Raw genomic sequence first — 21,887 nt, 5'->3', positions numbered from 1 at the left:
GTGTCCCATTCTTTATACTTTTCTCACCAGTTTAATGAGACCTGTGAGTCTCAGATTCATTACCACTATATTCATACCATGCTGATGTACCAGAGTTTTAATTTGAAAATCAATTTAATTTCGTTAATTTGAAAATCAAATAAAAAGATAGACAAAGAAAACCAAACAAACAAAAAACTAAAGGATTGTAATTCTCCAAGACAGCCCAAACTGCTTCAATATATGGTTGTAACATCAGATTAAACTAAACTATGACTCCCATGAGCCCTTGGTATATACGAGTAATCAAACTCTGCAATGGAATTTTAAAAGGATACTCCAAGCACAACGCATACTCCTTCCAAAATACATGCAGTGTGTGAAAATTGCTGCTGCTATAATGACCCTTCACTCAAGAGATGGCACACAAAGCAGCTTATATTTTTCTCTGCCTTTCCATGTAAATGTGTAGCTTTTGTCTACTTGGTGGGCTTACATCATATAAGCCCCATCTTACTAAAAAGAAGACCAATCTGCAGACTATAACCTCATTTACCATACAGTGTCCTTTTAATCACACTCCATCTAGTAAACAACATAAAAGATCAGACAGTAATGCAAATTCCGATTTATGTTGGAGTCAAGTTACTGAGAAACTCTAGATAGCCCTTCTCTGAGTCCCAATGTAAGCAATACATATATGCCAGTAATCCAACAATGTAGAGAGAAAAAAAGATTTAGCTCTACCAACTAGACAAAAATAAAAGTATTCAGTTTGAAGATAAACACACGTGTGTGCATATTACTTTACATTGAAATAAATGTTACCTTGTATTGTATCTTTATGAAAAACATACGTATATATTTTATCCTCATCATAGGCACAGAATACACCTTTATCCACAGGCCAATTTTCCCATAAAATGCCTTTAATTGTGGGAGAAAAATTTGGAATTTCATACAAATTATGATTCATCTGGAAAAGGAAAAAAATAATATGCATTTAACAGGAAAAGAAACAGCAAGACTATCTGTAAAGAGAACTGTAAAAAAACAAAAAAAAAACATGCATTTGAAATAGCATTTAAAATGTATAAAATTAGTGGAACACTGCACATATTTGGTCAGTTTGCCGCAGGTTTCCTTTAGTGTACAGCAATGCAGGGGTTAAATTAATTTACTCGCTATGGTAGGTGTGTCACAGCATGTAAAAGAAAACAGTTAAACGAGATTTTTACAAATGTATTAACACAACCAATAGTTAAGTCTTAGTCAGTGATTTGGATGTGCACTATATTTAAGGGAAAATTTCAAACTGGAATTAGTCAAATCATCCTTAAATGGGCAATCTGGGCAATCTAGGCATTTCCCCCCCCCCCCCCCCCCAATACCTTCCATAAGGCACTTCAATAATTTACTAGTTTTCTGAACCAAATCTCTGTGGCTGGAGAGATTTTACCATTTGGAGACAGAACTCTTGTCTCAAAATGTATTTTGATTCGAATACAGCAGGTACATTTGAAAGGTATTTTGTAACTAAAAACAAAGACTGTGTTTCCACTTACTGAACAATACACAAAACCATCTGCTTTCTCATCAATTAAAACCAGTCGAGTTCCAGAAGCATCAGGAAAGATCTTTTTCACACTCACATTGTGCCGATATTCATTGACAAACTGCCAGTCTTCAAGGTAGAAGTACTTAATAAGCCCGGTCTAAGCAAACATACAGAACGGATAGAAGGGAACTAACAGATCAATCAAACAAAGAAGTCTGCACAATAATTATTTGTTATAATATCATCAACGTGGGATGGATTTAAGGTTTAACACTAATATAACTCAGGGGCCATAGTCACTAACCACTAAACTGAACTGTACATTTTGAAGGAACATTGTAATCACTATAACCATTTAATCTCAATGGTACTAGCCCTCCATTCTGCGATAAGCCGTTTTTAGGCAGTTTACCACGGTCAGGTAACAAAGAGTACAGCAGAAAACAAAAACCACATACATTCGTCCCGTAGATCAGAAAATCCCCAGTGAGAGCGTGGCACAGAATTCGATAAGTGTCGTCAGTTTTTGGAAAAAGTCTTGTCTCTCTTTCCTCCTGATCAAGGCCATCACTTTCAATCTAAAGTGTAATTATAAATAGAATGATGGGACAAGATTAATTAATGAAGGAGAAAGGTTTGCAAAATAATGCACTAATTGGATTAGGAAAGATTTCATCATTTATCTTTGATCAAGCATTGGCCTCATGCACAATGCACCTAATATGACAGTTATTGCAGTATGTAAAGTTCCTTTAGAATTCTGGGAGTTATTAGCTCTAGTTAAAAAGGTGAAGCACTGTCGGAGTTTCACAGAAGCGGTCGGAAAATGAACAATAGATGACATCAGAATGACATTGCATGATCTTCACTAGGAATATTAAAATAATAGAATTATTAGGGACCGATTATTTACTGAGCACATCTAGATTAGCTAAGCATTGCTATGTATTAATCCATATATTGAATTCTTACCATGTGAAGCTGAACTTTTCCCTCAAAAAGAGCTGCAGCATAGTCTGAATTTAAACTCATGCTGGCCACTGATCCCAGGTACTCCGTGTCCTTTAACTTATCCACACCTGCAAATTTTATATAGACAAAAAACCTTGGATGCACAAAACGATTATATCTTTACTAGACAAAAAAAACATTTAAAAAATACTTTTAAGATTGATAATGCAGGCATTATGTGTAGGGCACGTAAAGGTTCCATTGCAGCCTGTTCGAGTAATGCAGATTGAGAAAGTCCTAACTGACCCATTGGGATATTAACCAAACACAGAATTGAAGTATACTTAAAATGAAACCGTGAAATTTAGGCTAAAGCTGCAAATATAAAGCGGAATTGGAGAATTTTCCAAACCATCTATTCTGGCCTAGATTAAGGAATTCAGGTCTTAGTTCACTATTTAGATGACAAACTTTATGGTATTGCTAATTATTTTCTAATTTGCGGTTCTCTGAATTGACTCAATTGTTTAACCTATTATTTGCTCGCCTACCTGATGTTTAACGATCACGTGGTTAAAACGTTTTAATTCATTTTATGAAAGATCAGTTTCCAAAAAGACAAAAAGGAGGCCCACAACACATGAATGTATATACCCCTCTTGCCTTGGCCTCTTAAAGCATTTCAGAAAAATATGGAAGTATGAACAACAGAATCCAACAGGTTTCAAGTATGTTACATTTTGATCATAATGCATTCATTCTTTTAATGTTAGAATAAGGTTTGTCACAAGCCCGCCAGACTTGCAGAACTATGAAAAAAGCCCCCTTGTAATATAAAGCAAGATAAACTCTTACCATTTTCTGAGAGAGCATAGAACCAAGCGCGGTTATTCATGCCTACAGCTAAATGATATGGACCAACGGCAAGGAAATTGGGCTCCACCTCCACAGACACCGTGATTGGCACTTCCTAAAAGAAAAACATATTGATTGTAATGTTAGAGCGATTCTGAATAGAGGGTAAAGCATTGGATGTTAATCCATACATCCTTTTTATAATGCCCGCAGCAAATAAAGGACAGTGGGTTTTATCCTTGTTCATGGCTGTAGATAGGACAAAAAAATAGCAAAGATTTGCTCGCTGTTCTCTAGTTTCTGCAGCATATTCCAGGCAAAACCCACTATTCTATGCTAGGGCAGTCTGAAAAAAATTAAATTGGAGCAGGTTTATTGACAATCCAAATGTTTGTGAACTACATCTCCCATGATGCTCTGCCAGGATAAAGGTTTTAAGGTAACTAAAGCATGTGGAGCAGAATATCTAGGGTGTGAAGGTAAGCCTTCTTTGAATTAGAGATGAGCCTGTATAAATGTGGTGAATTCGGGGACACTAGTTTAAAAATTTGACTTACACGGCTGCTGACTAAAACACTGCCACGGCAACACACACACACAAAAATCCACATATCACCAGTAAATAGAAGTCCTTACACGTTTTGTGCTAGCTCTGAACTGAACTCACTGCCCATCAAAAAGGAGGGATTTAAGGGTTAACCCTAATATAACTCAGGGGCCATATTCACTAACCACTAAACTGAACTGTACATTTTGAAGGAACATTGTAATCACTATAAACATTTAATCTGAATAGTACTAGCCCTCCATTCTGTGATAAATCATTTTCAGTCCACGGTCACCCAGCCTCACACTGGAGGTAGAGCTAAGGCAGGGATCACACACACTTTAATCTAGCCATACCAATTCATACCAGCAATAGGCACTGTGAAAAGGTGAAAGCGGTCAGCCAATCACAGCCACCAACTGCTGCTCAGGCCAGTCCTTTCTCATTAGCCCAAGCAGCACAGATCTGTGTACTCTCATTTAGCATTAACTCACTAAAATGGTGTAATTCTGAATGGATGACAGCACCAGGGGACTTTATCTTATAGAAGTGGTTATAGTGACTAAAGCAGTTACAGTGCCCATAGTGTCCCTATAAGCAAATAGAGCTGATTTTGCGATTCAGTTTTCCTTAATTCAGTGTTTAGTGAATAAACCGTACAGAGTTATTCATAAAACCATGAATTGTCAGGAACTGAGCAGGCATTTTCAAATGGCAGAGCAAAATAGCCTATATGTATTTACAAATGTTTAGTAGCATCCTTCCAGTCCAGTTATTTTGAAATGTGACATTTCCTTATCACCTTCTGACAATCTGCGGTTTAGTGAATTACTCCGATTAGGATTTATTCATTAAACTGGGAACTGTGGAAGCTTAAAAAAAATGAATTGGAAATCTTAGGCCAAAATAACCAAAAACATAGAATCTACGGCACAGTGATTTCTTGGACAGTCATCCATAATTCAGACATCAAATAACAAAACACACATTCTCTAGTGTATGTTTTTTAAAGTCTGTCGACAGATTATATGATTTATGAAACCACCAAACATTGCCAGTAACATGGACAAAGCCTTACTCCTTCCACATGGTTAACCACAGTGACATCAAGGAGAGAGGTGAGATATGCAATTTTAGTGCCACAGGTATCCCCGAGTACTGGAAGCTTGGTTAAGAAGACGCTGAGTGAGCCTCGCTGTGTTGACACAGCCAATAATTGGCCATCATCTGTCCAGGAAAGTCTGTCTAAACCTAATATTACAAAAACAAAAAACACAAATCAGGTTTTTAATTGCAACAAATTACAAAATGGCCTAGATACTGTTTAGTGAAATTAGTATGATACCGGTTGTTCTTGGAGCCTTATGTTAAAAATGTTGGATAGGCTACTTCTGAGAGTGAGAGAAATGTTTTCACCGTTTTGCTAGGACTGGTAAACCAATAGATATTAAATGGAAGATAGGAACATATGTCAAATGCAATGTTTGCAGACGGCCATCTTGTTTCTCATAATAATCACTCCGAAAATAGGTTTCCATTCTACATTAAACCTGTCTGGTCATTCTATTATATGCTCTTGTTTACTATAGAAAATAAATATAATGTGCAAATATTAATAGTGGCTACAATAAAAATGAATGATATTAAACAATACTGGGAAACAGGACATATTTATTTAATGGAGGATTTTAATTATAAAAACAGGCATCAAATATAAAGACAAAAATATTTAACAGGACTTGCTGAGATAGGGCATGGGCTATTCAATTTGCTGTATGACATATTTTCAGTCATGGAACCAATTTATAGAACCAGTATGTAGCGGAGACAGTAGCCAATACAGTACTAGTTAACTCCCACACATCTCCTCCCCTCAGTGTGACACATAATCCCATTAATTGTACTGTACTTTTCCCCAAAACCTGGATGTACCCTAAAACAAGCAGATAGCCTAATACTTGGGGTACCCCCGGGTAGCCCTGATCTGGGTGACCAACATATCCAAAATTCACCCAGATCAGACCAGGGGTTCAGGAGTTAGGTGGAGGGTGAAGTTTGACCGACCACACACGAGGTGGTATCCGGAAAAGGCTCCAGGTGTTTTGGCCCTGCGGTCGGTCTCCGTTCGGCAGTTAAATTGCAGCTAATAATACCTTCGCCTTTATTCCCTCCGTTCGGGAGTTATGGCACTCTGGAGGTCTCAGCGGTGTTCGGTTGTTTGAGTGTCCAATTTGAGTTCCAGACACTCGACGACCAAACACCGCTGAGATTTTTGTGCGTAAGATGGCCGCCGCGCGTGGTTCGTATACCGAACAGCGGCCACACAGGCACTTAGTAAGTATCAATTAGACTGCGGTTTTGAGAAGTGTGAACGCTTAACGAGGCGCACACTTCTCATTGGGGTGGTCTGAGGGTTCGGTAGTTTCATTCGTATGAAAACTAAAGAACCCTCATACGAAAGTACATACATTTTTCCAATACACAGAGACACAATTAAACAAATGCATTTTTACACAAATTATACATGACAGGCTTAATACAATCCGCTACACAGTACATAAGACCAGATCCACGGGCAGGAATTAGTAAGGGCCCCTCTACATGATGGATACAGACTAATTCTCAGCCACTACTTAGACATCATGAGTGCATTATGGCTGAGACCACGGAGGACAGAGAAAACAACAGCTTCATGTCCTCTATACTATTTATCATGTAACAGGACAAAAAAACACAAAGAAGTTGAAAAAAGGTACTCGCTAAGAAGAGACACAAACTTAATCCCTCTTTAGTTGGTACACTCGAGTGAGTTGTGGATTGCTAGTCTTTCCTTTTGGGACTAAAATACAGGAAATGCTCTGCTGCTATAATTTACTATATTTTGCATTGAGATCTTTCCATTGCCCTGAAGATGTTTGCAAACTATATTTCCCCATGATGCTTCTCTATCCAGAAAAGATTAGCATTGCTGATCTCAGATTCTCACACACATCCTATTAAACATGCTGTGATGCACAATAGAAATACATTTCCAATATGGCAGAAAGCCAACTTACAGATACAAAATACGTGGGTTTTTACCTTTCGTTTCATCGTCCAGGTTTATGATGGCGTACATGTCTTTAAGTTCAGCCAAGTCATGGATTTTGATACTAGAACAGAACACAATTACTAGTGATGCGATGCATGTTAACTAAATATATTGGACACTAGTTCAACTGAATTGAATGCTTGATAAATATAGAGAGCAGTAATACCTATGAACCTATCCAAGCATTAATATCTGTGAGCAGCGTTGATTACACATTACAGATCCTTGTTGTATTCAGCAATAACGTGGTAAGGTTGTTTTCTAAGATTATATCTGGCTATTACATGGTTAAATTATTTGAAAAAACAAAACCAAACATACTTGATTCCCTGGAAGGAGATCCGATCCTTCCAAGGTTGATAAAATTATTGCTATTAAAGTTGGGTAAAATGTTTGTGTAATTTAGTTAGTCAAAGCTACGAACACCCTTTAATGGATATATAGTCATATTATTATAAAGATCATTCAGTTAGTATGTTGAATATTAACTTTGTCACAGGTGTTTGATAAGTGAGCCTTATTCCGATCTTCACACACATAAAATGCATTGAGGAGATATAATGTAAGCAGTGCACTTACCAGTTGTCCCCACATGATGCGGCCTTGTTTAGGGACTGTGATATGGCAATGCTTGTTAGGTTATCGTTGTGGTTGTGAGCCTGGAATAGCTCCTGACCAATTTCACGCATGTGGGTGGAAATCACAACAAAAAATCCAAGGGAGAAGCCAATCATGATGTAACCGTCACCATACCTATCCAAAAAAAATAAAAAAAATTGATTCAATGAATTAAATATATAGGAGTGTATTAGCTTGCACAATATAACAGACAGATAGGAAAGCCTGGGGAGTAAAATTATGAAATAGAGAAATACTATTATGAATCTACTAGCAAACTAAGGTGACGTAGGAAAACCTAATGTCAATGAGAAGATGATGACTTCTTTAAACAAGGATAAATAAATACATGACAACTATTCAATAGTTTCTGAACCATTTATAAGGACAAAAGAGAAAATATATATTACTAATGATATCAATAGGAAGTGCGCAGTAATAGGAATCCCAGCTGGCTTACCATCTGTGGGTAACAATGGATCCATAGCGCTGCTGGAAGGCCAGTTCTATGGGGTTGTCCGGATCATTCAAATTGAACAGAAACAAGGTTTTCTTTCCCACTACAACACTTATCTGAAACAAAAGTAGGTGTTATATAGTTTATTCTTGAATAATTGTAATAAAACTCCAAGGTAGGTTTTTTCTTTTTCTTCGGGGGAGGGGAGAATGTTGCAATCTCTAAATACTTAACAGTGTGCACGAAAAGGAAGTGGGTCACTATCAGTAAAATACACACATAACTGGTGACATCATTACCAGATTCTATGATTAGTTACGACCAGGCCCAGACTTTTCACTGGTTAAACCAGGCAAATGCCTGGTGGGACGCCGTGGAGAAAAATAAATAAATAAATAAATAAAATCTTCTCAACCAGCCAATACAGGGCAGATACTAATCAAGCGTTGGCTTAAAAAAAAAAAAAAAAAAGGAGCTGTAAACTCCAGGGCTGGCTAAGAGATCAAACATCACTCACAAGCCAGCGCTCAGGGACATTGTTGGTAACATCAGTGCTAGAGTTACAGACCATATGACATGTCCACCATATCCCCAGGGATAACTATTCCCCCTCTCTGGCCTAAGGTAAGAAAAAAAAAAATGGGCATTAAATATTACTTTTATTCCATAATTAATATATATATATATATATATATATATATATTTTAATAATTTCCCCTTTACATGATACCCTCTACACACACACATACACACTAAACACCCTATCCCATCCCACACACTAAACCACAAAAAGCCATTCTTTAGACACATACTAAATTCCAAAAAGCTCCATCCACGGCCACACACCGCCCTACAAGCTGCATCCCTGTACACATGCATCCCCACAATCAGCACCCTCTCCCCCACCCACACCCCAATGGTGACACCAGAGGTAGTTCACCAGCAACGAGTCTCATTAAAACAAGCACAGGGGATCTCCATTATGCAAGGGTTCTGAAGGGTCACCAAACTCGGTGCCTGACTTGTGGTGATGACACATTATCCCTCACTCTGGCCATGCCCTCTTCTAATGTGATGGTCAGATTTTAAAAAACATTATTTGTTCCATTCCAGTACAGTTAACGACTAAATGATTACACCCATTTGATGAAAGGAAGAAAGAAGAACTAGACGAGCTTTGAATGGGTAAGTAATTATTGATGTAGCTTTTGTAACAAAAAGCACAAAAGGTAAAGCAGAAGCTGCAACATTAGCAGGCGTCTCTATAGGCAAATTAGGCGACAGCCTAGAAGAGGGGCTACGGCCCTGGATTTATGATAGTTAGTGTCGCAGTCAGGGTTTGTCTACTTGAGTCAACGTGTATGTTAGTCTGCATGATTGGGTGGAGCAAATGGGGCAGCACATTGGATTTTGCCTAGGGCAGCAAAAATGCTTGCACCGGCCCAGGACATAAGTAATTCTAACTGAAGTGTGTTTACTAGACAGTGAATTGAAAACTGAACTGCAATATTTTGACTGAAATAGCTGATACTGAAACAATTCCCAACTCTATTGTAGTTAGAGCTCAGCTATTGCAGCCTAAATAAATGTGATTTTTCAATTCACTACTGGCTTGCCTGGACACTAAAAGCCACAATGAGAGGCCCTGTACTTTTACCAGGACAGTAAACGGTTTCCACCCACAATAATCTACGTGAATAAGGTTTGCTCCAGTCTTACTGTACTCTCTCCTGGTGATGCTCGTTCATCAGTCTTCATCACAGAAAACTGTATATCACTAGGTTCTAGTCTTACAGCCGTCTGCAAAAAGAAAGAGAAATAATTTTCTTAATGTTATTTCAGCAATGATGAACAGTATGTTTAGGTTGCACAGAGTATATTAATACTGCAGGTTTAAAGTATATCAATTATCCCAATATCACATGTGTGCTTGTTAAAGAGATATACATATTGTGTTAGTATATAAACTTCCAGGAAAAAAAAAAAAAAAAAACACACTCTTAAACTTACCAGTAATCCATCACTAAGACAAACATCTCACTACAGCTCCTCACTGATGTTTCAAAGAGAGAGGACTATTATACAAGCAAATGCTTCTCATTGGGAGCAGTGGGGTCATAGGACATGTGCAGCAATTACCACCATCCGCAATATCCAATGCTTCTCTATGAGAAGTACTAGGCATACACTGAGCCTACAGAATCAGCATATTTTAGATGCCGACGCTGAATGTAAAATAGATTATATTATTGAATCTGTATTATACCTAAAGCTCCTACTAGCTACCTGAATGATAACCACTAGAGGCATTAGTAATTACAAATGTAAAAAATACCACTTCTAAGATATTGCTAATTTTGGTGCTTAGAGAGTCCCTTAAAGTTATGTTGTATATATGGGATACTCCTTCTACAGTCCAGGAAAGCTCCATTTAGCCAGTTGACAAAAGCCTTTCTACTTTCAATGGTGTTACCTGCACTTTGATTTCTTTGGTAATGTCAGTTCAATAAATGTTTCACTACAGGCAGGCAATGATAGACAGAGGATTTCAATTCAGTTATAACTCAAGGAGGATTTACTGCGCTAAGCTGATATTTTGATGCTTTATTTATAGTTTGTAAAATATATTGATTTATTTTACAAGCATTTATCATACAATATAGAGCCAGGGCTGGACAAATACCTACAGCCACTCATTAGATCTAATTCTGGTTCCTGCTAACAACAATTTTTTGTGTTTGATTTCTATAAACTGTCATCAAGGCACCTATGAAAATAAACCTGCAAAATGCTTGTTAAACCAGTCACATGAACGACTTGATCAGTTGCTGATATTGACTATGAAATCGTAATACACATGTTGATGAAAAATATACAACACAAAGAATAGCTGTTGCTCTTTAAGAACATATAGTAAAAGTAAAATTGTCATTTAAAACCCAATGTTGTACAATGCGATAAGAAATTCTATTTGTTTTTTACATCCCACTGACAGACCTGTCTTATGGTGTCTCCTTCCTGATTGCTGACAGTGATCATTTTGTCTTCGCTGCCCAGGGCTAGCAAGTTCTGAGAGCTCCAGCAGCCACATGTTATACGTCTGGTGTGTTTACCTACAAGAAAAGGTTTCTTGACATTAGATAAACTCAATAAAAAATACACACATTTATTTAGCTACCTATTCTCCCCAATGTTCCCAACGATAAGTGGGCTTTGAGTCGGTGTTTCACAGATCTTGCCACTGATGCTCTCTGTAACGGACCGTTTCACTTACAAGAGGATAAAACCCAGTTTAGGCGATAATCCCCTTTCCAGATGCACAGGCAGCTACTGGAACCACACGAACACTGGAACAGCTGAACAAGAAAAGCAGACATCGGCTTACACTCTTGGCAGTCAGCATACAATCCCATTCCCCCAAAGACCGAGACGACACATCGCTTTGAGGGTTAAGCAAGAACTCTAGACTGGGACACCCAGTCTGGCTTTTATTTCCAACTCACACATACAGGCCACACCCAGGGGGAGGCATAAAAGAACCAATGACATAGATGTTACCTCCCACATATCCCCTCCCCTTAGTGTGACACATAATCCCATTATGCATACAGAGTAAAATATACTTTTACACAACTTTCATAACTTTAAAACCATACATCACATTCACATAAAAATACATATCCACAATCAATCCATTCAGGGGAACAACATATTAAAAAATGGCATGAATCCGACCAGGGGTTTAAAAGTTACTAAAAGTATCTTTTGGGCCCTGGCTTGCAGCATGGCACAATCTGGCCCAAACAGAAGTAAAACATCCCCCACAATGCATCCCGGCTTCCTCCCTTCTGCCCTGGAGATAATTGGAGAAGTAATCCAATTATCTAGGACTAGAGTCAGACTCCATTAACCACATGGTTGCAAAAAGACAGTAAAAGACATAAACTTACATACTGATAAATTTAACACATAAAACACCCATTTCTACATATCCCCAGTTTAACTGAACACATAAATACCTACATAATATTTAAGACAGTATTACTGTGATATGTTACAAAGTCTTAAAGGGACATTAGTCCCAAAAGTCCCAATATGTCCATCGCTGATTTTAAAGGGCCAGTAGCAGCAATATAAATTATTACATGCCCAAATATAGTTTTTAAAGTGCAACATGTCCAGGGGCCATAGTCAGCGGGCAGGAGGCTAGCAACCAGGCCTCTCCAGTTCACAGTGGCGAAGCTGGTTTCGCCACACTCTCATATTCCCATCTTCCGCCCAATAAAATAGACACCTCCATAAAAAATATAAATAAAATAACTCTTTAAAACATGAAGCATCGTTAAATAAAAAGCTGCAAATGCAAAAATACAGATGCAATTTGGGAAATTGAAACTTCTGAATTTGCACAGTCGATTCACACCTGCTAATCCAACTTTTTGTCCCATGTGTTAACCCTGAAGATTGGATACCTACCTGTTATACCTGTACCTGTGCATTGTCAGTATTAAAACCAGGGGCTCAGCACTCTGTCTTAATGTGCAAAGACCTCCATGTTTACCAACTCAGAATTGTTTACCGTCACACTAATGCCATTCATAGGGTAAAGGGATAGTGGGTTTTCAAGGTCTTCTTCCCCTTGTAATACCAGAGCCTGGGGACCCAAGATCCAGTTGTACCTTTTTTTACCCTGTATACACTGGATGAGGAAAAGGGTAGAGCCACAACTGTACCACATTCCTTTAGTTGTGAAAACCCCAGGGACCTATTGCTGACCCACTATACACAGACGTGATTTACTGCCACTCATTACCAATTAAGATACAGAAACTTCTACAAAATCTCCACCTGCAAAATGGCATTAGGATGATCTTTAACAATCAATAATATGTTGGTCATAAACGTATTCCTGAAATGTTTCCAGTGACTTACCAAGCACAGGAATTTTACGTGACGTCTGCAGATTATAAACAAGCAAACTCCCTTTTGATGTTCCAACAGCTAGTAATGCCCCGGCCTTTGACCACAGCAAGAAAGACATCTGATCCCTTAAATGAAAAGCAACAGGTAAGCAAGAAGAGGCCCACATTAAACACCTACTACTGACTACACAGCGACACGTGAGTAACTACTGGCAATGAGAGAGGTGTAAACACTGCTCAAAACTTTCAGAATACTGTCATTAAAACTAAATAAGGAAGATACAAACAAGGTGAAAATTAGTTACATGAAAATAATGAGAGAAAACCAAGGAGGTTTGCAGGACTGTGTGATCCTACACAAATCATCTATGAAAAAAGAAGAAAGAAATCCATGTATATTTCAGTTCATTCATGTTCTTCCTTACTTTTTCATAGTCTCTACCCACAGGTAAAATAACCATGACTTAATAACAATTTACTGGTAATACAGCATGGGGAAAAAATGAGTTTTACTGGCTAAGATTGAAATTAAAGGGTGACTGGCAAGACAGGTAAAATTTGGTAAGACAGAATGCTGACTTCAATAAACCATTTAATGTAGGTAGTAGTGATAGCTTTGGGGTAAGTTACAGCTGAAGTGGTAGTGGTTTAAGCAGGGGGGGGGAGTTTAAGCATGCGTGGGATAGGTATAAGGCTATCCTAGACTTAAGATAGGGCCGGGGACTAATTAAAAGTTACAGTATTTGGCACAGCACGTTGCTGGGAATATAGTGTGAGTTAATATATGCAGGTATTCATCTCTGAGCCACTGATAAAATGGGAAACTACCTAGCCTACTGTTCTGGGACCATTTAGGATATTACTTATCTGCAAAGGGATCTAGATAGATTAGGGGACTTGGCACTCAAATGTCAGACGGGATTTAATGTGGATTAATCCAAAATAATGCACTTTGGGGTGATGAATGAACAAGCAACTTACACCCTAAAAGCTAGTGAATTAGGGATAATAGCACATTAGATGTATTTAGGAGTTGTTATAGACAACAATGTGCAATGCCAATCAAAAGGATATAATGGAGGGGGGCGGGGCCAGGCCGCCAAACAAGATGGTCGCAGGACAGACCAGCTCCTGGCACTAACAAAGAAATAAGCATGGAAAATGAACTTTGGGCACAAAAAGCCGACCAGCTGAGGTGGACCACATCGGGGGGAGAGTATCGGACCCAGGGTGAGGCTGGCCTGCATGGTTTCAGTCCCCTGGAGGAAGAAACCTCACCGGCGCAGACGAGGCCTACTCCGGCGGTGAGTGGGGCAGACGGCCGCTGCCCCACTATCCTGCTCATTGGTACTCAGCCAAGGCCGGACCCGACGGGAACTGGCCCCGTCCCCCCCCCTCTGGACCGGGGGGGTGATCCCGGTCCTTACTCCCGCATGCCCCGATCATCTAGGGCGCAGCAGCAGGGCCGCCCTGCTCAGACACCAAGACGCTGCAGACAAGATGGCGGATGGTAAAAGAGAGGGCGCCAAAATCGGAGCCACCACAGGCTTACCACCGAATCAGGCAGAGAGGCGCAGAAACAACCCACACTGCTCTCCCTTCAAAAGAACATACCTGCGGGCCGACCCAGCAAAAGGTGACTCCCTCTGCCCGACCTACCTAAAACCGGGGAAGGGGACAGAAGAGAGCACACAGCACTCACCTGGACATCGACCCAAATGGGAGCTGCACTCCAGACAAGATCGTCACAAGTGTCAGCCACACACCCAGCGTGAGAATCTGCAGCACCATGAAGGCTACCGCGAGCACAAGCGGGTCAGTACCTATCACCAGCACGAACTTATACCACCCAAGGACAATAACCTGCCGCAGATAGACATCGGCTAAACAGCCTCTCACAGGTCCCATGGGGTCAAGCTTTCCGCTGAAGGTTTGGGGAGAACAGACTTGCTACTCCACTATAAGCAATAATTTACCAGCCTAGCTCCCCACTTGCTATATTATGTTATTTTGCATTATTCCTCCCCGCATTCTGTCTAGCAATATAGCTCAACACTGTCTTGCATATTATTCTACTAAGCCCATGGCGTGCAAACAAAGTTAACATATTCGTGTTATATGTTCCACAACTACTGAGCCTGATAACTTGCAGGACCTAACACTGCTAATCCCAAATAAGCATCCACAGGCAGTGAAAGCATTACCCTGTTTATACCTACAACAAGTAGGTTTCTTCTTATTTTTGTGTCTAAGTCTAAGCATATTTGAGCCAGTGTACCAGATAACTACTACATCTCATGTCTAAGCTTGCTAGGGAAGCTTGCCCACCTATACTGGCTTGGCATTCACACAGTGAGGCTACTTGCCTGTGTAGTTTAGACATTAAGACATAAGTTTATATTATACTGTTAGCAACCTATGACAGCTCTGTCTATTTCTCTCTTGTAAATTAATCTTATGCTATTGCCACGCGCAAGGTCTAATCTACAGAATTACTCAGCATTACTTTAACATATATAAAAATGTGCCGTTAATCTTAATGCGCCAACTGTATTATCTGTGTATAAGCTCGAGGAATGCTGTTGGGGCACCACGAGCCTGCATGTTATTCATTCACAGCACAATAAAAATAAAGAATTTAAAAAAAAAAAAGGATATAATGGAACTAGAAAAAATGTGCTGGTGGGCTAAAAATTTAATAAGGGAATGGAAGATTTTAGTTATGAAAAAAAGGCTAACAAATTTAAATCTGTCTCGTTTAAAAAAAAATAAAACAGCACATCAGAGGGGATATGATAGCATTACACAAATATATTCAGGGCCAATACAAATCATTGTCTGGAAATCTATTCAAAAACAGGGCTATACATAGGACACAAGTTCACCCATTTAGACTATAAGAAATGAGATTTAGTGTAAGGCAAAGGAAAGGGTTTTATCAGTCTGCGCAAATGTTTAAAGAGAAACTAGATTACTTCTTGCAAAAACTTAATATTCAGAGATATAACTTTTAATATGTGGGTAACAGTTGCTTTATCCAAGGAGAGATCTAAATGCCATTCTGAGGTCAAGAAGGATTTTTGCCAAGTTTTTTTTTTTTTACAAGTTTAGAATGCGCTTCAACCTGGGGTATTTTTTTTGCCTTCTTTTGGATCAACAGCAAAAATAGATGTAAGAAAGGGCTGAATTTTTTTCAGCCTATGTAACTATGTAACATACAAGCAAATATAGTACCAAGGCTATCCATCTTAATATAAATTGGAGCCTTACCTCATACCACTATCTAGCATGCTGGTTTTCATTGTATTGGGATCCCACAAGTAGATTGAACTCGATTTATCAGCGATGATTGCCAAAGCATTTCCATCTTTGTCCCAGTCCATGGCATAACAAGCACTAAAAAAAAAATTAATAATATACACATATACTAAATATTTTATAAAGTACAAAAAACTATTCTTAAATTAAAAGTGGTATTTTAGAGCACTCTAGAAAGATATGGTCACAGTGCTTACCCAGATAATTTAATTTCATCTTTCTTCTGTCCATGACGATCATAGATTTTAACAGTATGAGATGCTCTGTAAATAGAATATGCAACTTAATTCATATTTTCTTTGTTAATTTTGCAGTTTTTATTGTTCTTGAATAAGGCTAGAAGATATCGGTCCTAGTTGTAAAATAAATAAATAGTACGTGATATATTTAGAATTTTTTATTTTTTTTATTTATTTTGTCAGGAATCCAAATGTAAATTTGCACTGAATTTCAAATTTTAGATCAAAACAGCAAGAAAAATAAATAAAGAAAGAAACGACAGAAAATGTTTCCATTGCGGCTACTTTGACCTAAAACATTTGAAATTCCCTTTGAAGTTTCGACAATTCACACGTAAGCGAATAACCCTGACGGTGAATACCTCCACTATTACTGTCTGACCAATTTATATGCATTAAGAATTGTGAACTAACTGCACAATGATGTACTTCTGATCAATATCAATAGTATAATGTAATATTATAATATCAATAAATGAATAAGTATGAAATCCAAATAAAACCAGCTTGTGCCATGAATAGACATTTGTAGTTTTATTAGATCTTTATATTTTTATTACAGACTACAGGTATTAAAGACAGAATGTATCATACTATATAATTTTAATTCACACAAAAAGTGATAAACACTAAACTGAAACAAAAAAACATCCAATAAGTTAGTTTTGATTTACAGAAGCTATAAAAGCGGCATAAGGATGCATTTCATGGAAAGGAGTAACCGTTACTAAATTCACTCTATCTACAGATAGATCTAATCTTATCTAATATTCAGCAAGATTAGCAAAGCAGGTTTCTTCGATTTTACATACCCTGTAACTGCAATGTAATTTCCTAATGCCTTCTGCCAGACATACTGGATAGGAAATCCAAGCAAACTCTTTTCTGTCAAAGAAAATACTCGCTGTAAAAACACAGAAAAGAAATGATGGTTATCAAAAGCACGATTACAAATTAAATTACAAATATCCCTTTAAGGGGTTAAAAAAAAAAAGATGTACAAGCTTAGAAATCACAGATTTATGTTCAATTGGAGTAACATAAAGACCTACAGATTGGAACTTCTGATACCTACCGGACTGCTGTAATTCCCCTAACCCTAAATTGTCCTATTAAAACCACGTCATTCTTTGGTGTGTAGGAAGGAAGACTCCTCTTATAATGCATTTTACTTTACACAATAAGAAGTGAGCATCTTGAGAAAAACTTTGTCTGGTGCCTGGGATTTTGGCTAACACTGCTATAAGATCATACAGTGTGTAATCAATCTATGTGTAAGACTGGTTGTATATCTTTGTTTGCATTTTACCTTTAGTCTCACTATTCATTTATCTTCCTTACATTGCAAGCGCAAACACCATCTGCTGGTTGCTTTTTTATAAAAGTAACCCACATAATGGATTTTTAGACCCATTGGCCAGGGTCTCCATTCTTTATGTAGCACTATGTCTAAATATTTTCTGTACCGTCAGAACCCTGTACCCATCCTTGAATCAGCACCAGCTGGAGGAAGATGGCAGCACTCAGGTAGGGCAGGCTCAGGTAAGTAGAACGTACCTTTTTCTTGGCCCACCCCACGGCCATCGGACCCCCAGCACCAATGTCACATTCAGCGGTCTTTGCAAATTCTGCCAAGTCTCCCCAGACGGTGACAGTGAGACGATTTAAAGGACCACTCTAGTGCCAGGAAAGCATACTAGTTTTCCTGGCACTAGAGTGCCCTGAGGGTGCCCCCACCCTCAGGGACTCCCTCCCGCCCGGCTCTGGAAAGGGGAAAAGGGGTAAAACTTACCTTTTTCCAGCGCTGGGCGGGGAGCTCTCCTCCTCCTCTCCGCCTCCGTTCCTCCCCGTCGGCTGAATGCGCACGCATTCACGCGAGCGCCTCTAGCGGCTGTCAGTGAGACAGCCACTAGAGGAAATAGGGGAAGGCTTAACTAATTGATAAACATAGCAGTTTCTCTGAAACTGCTATGTTTATAAAACAATTAGTTAACCCTAGCTGGACCTGGCACCCAGACCACTTCATTAAGCTGAAGTGGTCTGGGTGCCTAGAGTGGTCCTTTAAATAGACATCACTGTGGAGCATTAGGAAAGAAAAGAAGGACAGAGGGATTTGGGCCCAAAATAGGGACACTTGGGAGGTATGAGAAACATATTGACAAAATAATAATAACCACAAACACCCACCCCCTGATTATGTTATTATTTATACAGCGCCAACAAATTCCTCAGCGCTTTACAGTGGGTGGACGAACGTGACTTTCACGTTTGAAGAATTTCAAACACGTCAGACCAAAAATATCTAAAGTAATGTCTTATCTGTGCTAAACATATATTATTGAGGCACCACAGAAACAGGTGGGTAAGTTTTGGCACTCCAGTTGGACTCCATCTTATCTGATGCTAAGCAATCACTGCCCGCAATCCATCACAAGAGGAGCAGTAACATTCACTAATTATTATATAATGCGGCAAAACGACCAACATAACCAATAATAACCAATAATAAACTACATTAAAAGATCAAGTTTCTCAATCATGAATATGCAGTCCTGATTAAGAAATGGGGAGAAAATATAATTTAGGGGCCATTCTCCCTGTTTGAGCAGCTCTAGCAGCACGGCGCTGTACCAGTCAGTAAGCATGAGGGGCGTCGGAACCCACCGCCCACAGTGAACCCCGAACCCGCGCCCGCTTTACCTTCATCGCTCAGCCGTCGCAGTTCTTCCTGCGCATGCGCGTCCCTCGGGCAACCACGGACGGTAAACGCTACGTAGGTTTCCATGACAACTGCTCCAGCCAATGAACTTGGTGCGTGTGCTAGAGGCCAATCCCCCCCGATGTTGTGTACGTAGCGTCAACGCGTGATGTCTCCACTGGCAGGAGCCATTTTGGTGAGGATAATATGCCTTGACTCCAATGATTTTTTTGGGCTCCATGCAAAAGGCTACCGCTATAGAAGTCTGGATTGGCAGTTGGAGACACTCGTGAGGAAAATTAGCTGCAATGTTAACGGACGGACGCCTGCACTGCGATACTCTATTTAAAGTGACAGTATTCTCAAAACGAATTATACGATGTTTATATAATAACTTATTTTAGAGTGTTTTCATGTTCATGCTTTGGCAGGATCAAGCTTTATAAATTCCAGTCACTGCTGATCCTGTCTATACAATGTTTGTAAATACAATGTGGAAACTTCATAATTATTATTATTTTATTATTTATATAGCACCAGCATATTCCGTAGCGCACAGACAGCGTCAGTATTGAAGAAGGACCGCTATTAGGGCACTAATTGACATAGTTAAAGGGACACTCCCGTCACGAACTTCATCTTAATTAAAGGGACATTCCAGGCACCCAGACTACTTCTGCCCATTGGAGTGGTCTGGGTGCCATCTCCCACTACCCTTAAAGGACCACTCTAGGCACCCAGACCACTTCAGCTTAATGAGGTGGTCTGGGTGCCAGGTCCCTCTAGGATTAACCCTTTTTATTATAAACATAGCAGTTTCAGAGAAACTGCTATGTTTATACTGAGGGTTAATCCAGCCTCCAAAACCTCTAGTGGCTGTCTCATTGACAGCCGCTAGAGGCGCTTGCGTGCTTCTCACTGTGAAAATCACAGTGAGAGCACGCAAGCGTCCATAGGAAAGCATTGTAAATGCTTTCCTATGCGACCGGCTGAATGCGAGCGCGGCTCCTGCCGCGCATGCGCATTCAGCCGATGACGTTGCAAGGAAGAAGGAGAGGAGGAGGAAAGCTCCCCGCCCGGCGCTGGAGAAAGAGGTAAGTTTAACCCCTTCCTCCCCCCAGAGCCCGGCGGGAGGGGGACCCTCAGGGCACTCTAGTGCCAAGAAAACAAGTATGTTTTCCTGGCACTAGAGTGGTCCTTTAACCCAGCAAGTGTAATTATTGCAGTTTTCATAAATGCAATATTTACCTTGAAGAGTTAAGTCCTCCTCTAGTGGCTGTCTACTAGTAGTGGCAATGCACAAGTAACTGGAAAATGCATTAATAGCGAATATTTAAAGAGGCAATCTGATCACCATAACAATTAGTCCAGTATAGCTGAATAGCGGGTCTCCGTTGGTGACTGTACACCCCAAATCCTGCAGACAGCAAGGCGTGGCTGCCCCTTTAAGAGACCTGGCTGGATTTGAACTCACAGCTTCAGCATCCCAGTCAGGTTCTCTGCTAGGGGGCTCAGTATTCTGCCTGGATTCATCTGCTACCTGACTCCTTTGCCTGGATGGAGCAGTTCTGATGCACCTGCAGGCCCTTGCCAATTAGACTCAGCTGCTCCTAATCAACAGGCTGTAAAAGACAGCTCTGCCTGAGGCCTAGTATCTAGTGATTTGTTTTTTTCTGCTGGCTGTGCGTTACTTTGCTAACTGTTTTCCTGGACTCTGACCTCTGCTTGCTTTTCAGATTACAATATTCTGCTGCCGGCCCTGACTTCTGCTTCTCACCTGACCCTGCCTTTGGATACCCCTCTTCTGTACTGTGTGTTGTTTTTTGCCTCCATGTGCCATCTCCTGCACCTGGGCACCAACTCCCTGTAATCCGTGACATAACTACCAGATCATACTATGGAGCCCGCAGAGATGATGAATGTTCTGAGTACTCTCACACAGCAAGTGACCCCTTGTCCCAGACTGTGAGTGAATTGCAGCATGGCTATGCTGAGTTAAAGGAGAACACACACCATGACTGACTGTGAAATGCTGTTTGTGCTTAAACCCCACACTTATGCCACAGATTTTGTTAAAGTGAGAACTGCCATCACCCTGTTATCCGGGCAACCCAAGACCTGGGCCCATTAACAGGTGTATGCCAAAAGCTATGAACTGGACACCTGGGAGTCCTTTACTACAGCCATTACATCCTTGTACGAGGACCCTATCCATGCCTCCACAGCTCGGACTTTTCTCCGTTCCCTTAAACAAGGAAGCCATTCTTGTCATCAGACACCGGACTCAATGAAAACCTCCCTGGTGGACCAGTTCCGCATCGGATTAACTGAAACCCTGAAGGATGAACTGGCACGAGTGGTATTTTCAACCTTCCTGGAAAAATTAATGGTGCTAGCTACCCAGCTGGATCTCTGGTTCAGAGAAAGAAGGCAGGAGCGATTTGAAACTAACACTCTGCTCGACTAACGCTCCAAACCTGCTGGTGAAACCTAAACCCTTATCCCCACCATGGACATAGAGGAACCCATGCAGATTGGAACACTGAATGCCATTCTCTCTGTAAACGAAAAGGCCAGGAGAAGAGCCAAAGGCCCTTGCTTCTATTGTGGCACCTATTGCTGATACGTCCTCCTCACCCTAAACATGGCCATGT

At 39.9% G+C, this 21,887-nt stretch overlaps 1 protein-coding gene across 2 annotated transcripts in view; it reads right to left on the bottom strand.

Annotated features, from left to right (window-relative positions):
- WDR19 (WD repeat domain 19) overlaps positions 1-19,280 on the bottom strand; it is a 47,917-nt gene extending 28,637 nt beyond the window's left edge. For both annotated transcript variants that reach the window (XM_063457877.1, XM_063457876.1), the window contains exons 1-16: positions 19,236-19,280; positions 17,348-17,439; positions 16,494-16,559; positions 16,249-16,374; positions 12,989-13,104; positions 11,054-11,169; positions 9,776-9,856; positions 8,060-8,172; positions 7,561-7,734; positions 6,972-7,042; positions 4,969-5,141; positions 3,344-3,458; positions 2,510-2,616; positions 1,996-2,115; positions 1,545-1,694; positions 808-955 (exon numbers count right to left, since the gene is read on the bottom strand). In XM_063457877.1, coding sequence (XP_063313947.1) covers positions 808-955; positions 1,545-1,694; positions 1,996-2,115; positions 2,510-2,616; positions 3,344-3,458; positions 4,969-5,141; positions 6,972-7,042; positions 7,561-7,734; positions 8,060-8,172; positions 9,776-9,856; positions 11,054-11,169; positions 12,989-13,104; positions 16,249-16,374; positions 16,494-16,559; positions 17,348-17,439; positions 19,236-19,241 — 1,774 coding nt within the window. In that variant the 5' untranslated portion in view covers positions 19,242-19,280. The remainder of the gene's footprint in view (positions 1-807; positions 956-1,544; positions 1,695-1,995; positions 2,116-2,509; positions 2,617-3,343; positions 3,459-4,968; positions 5,142-6,971; positions 7,043-7,560; positions 7,735-8,059; positions 8,173-9,775; positions 9,857-11,053; positions 11,170-12,988; positions 13,105-16,248; positions 16,375-16,493; positions 16,560-17,347; positions 17,440-19,235) is intronic.
- Between the last annotated feature and the right edge of the window lie 2,607 nt (positions 19,281-21,887).

This window comes from Pelobates fuscus, chromosome 6 (assembly GCF_036172605.1).
Source record: "Pelobates fuscus isolate aPelFus1 chromosome 6, aPelFus1.pri, whole genome shotgun sequence".
NCBI classification, from domain to species: domain Eukaryota; kingdom Metazoa; phylum Chordata; class Amphibia; order Anura; family Pelobatidae; genus Pelobates; species Pelobates fuscus.
The sequence above is the reverse complement of the archived record's forward strand: the minus strand, read 5'-3'. Positions and strand labels throughout refer to the sequence as shown.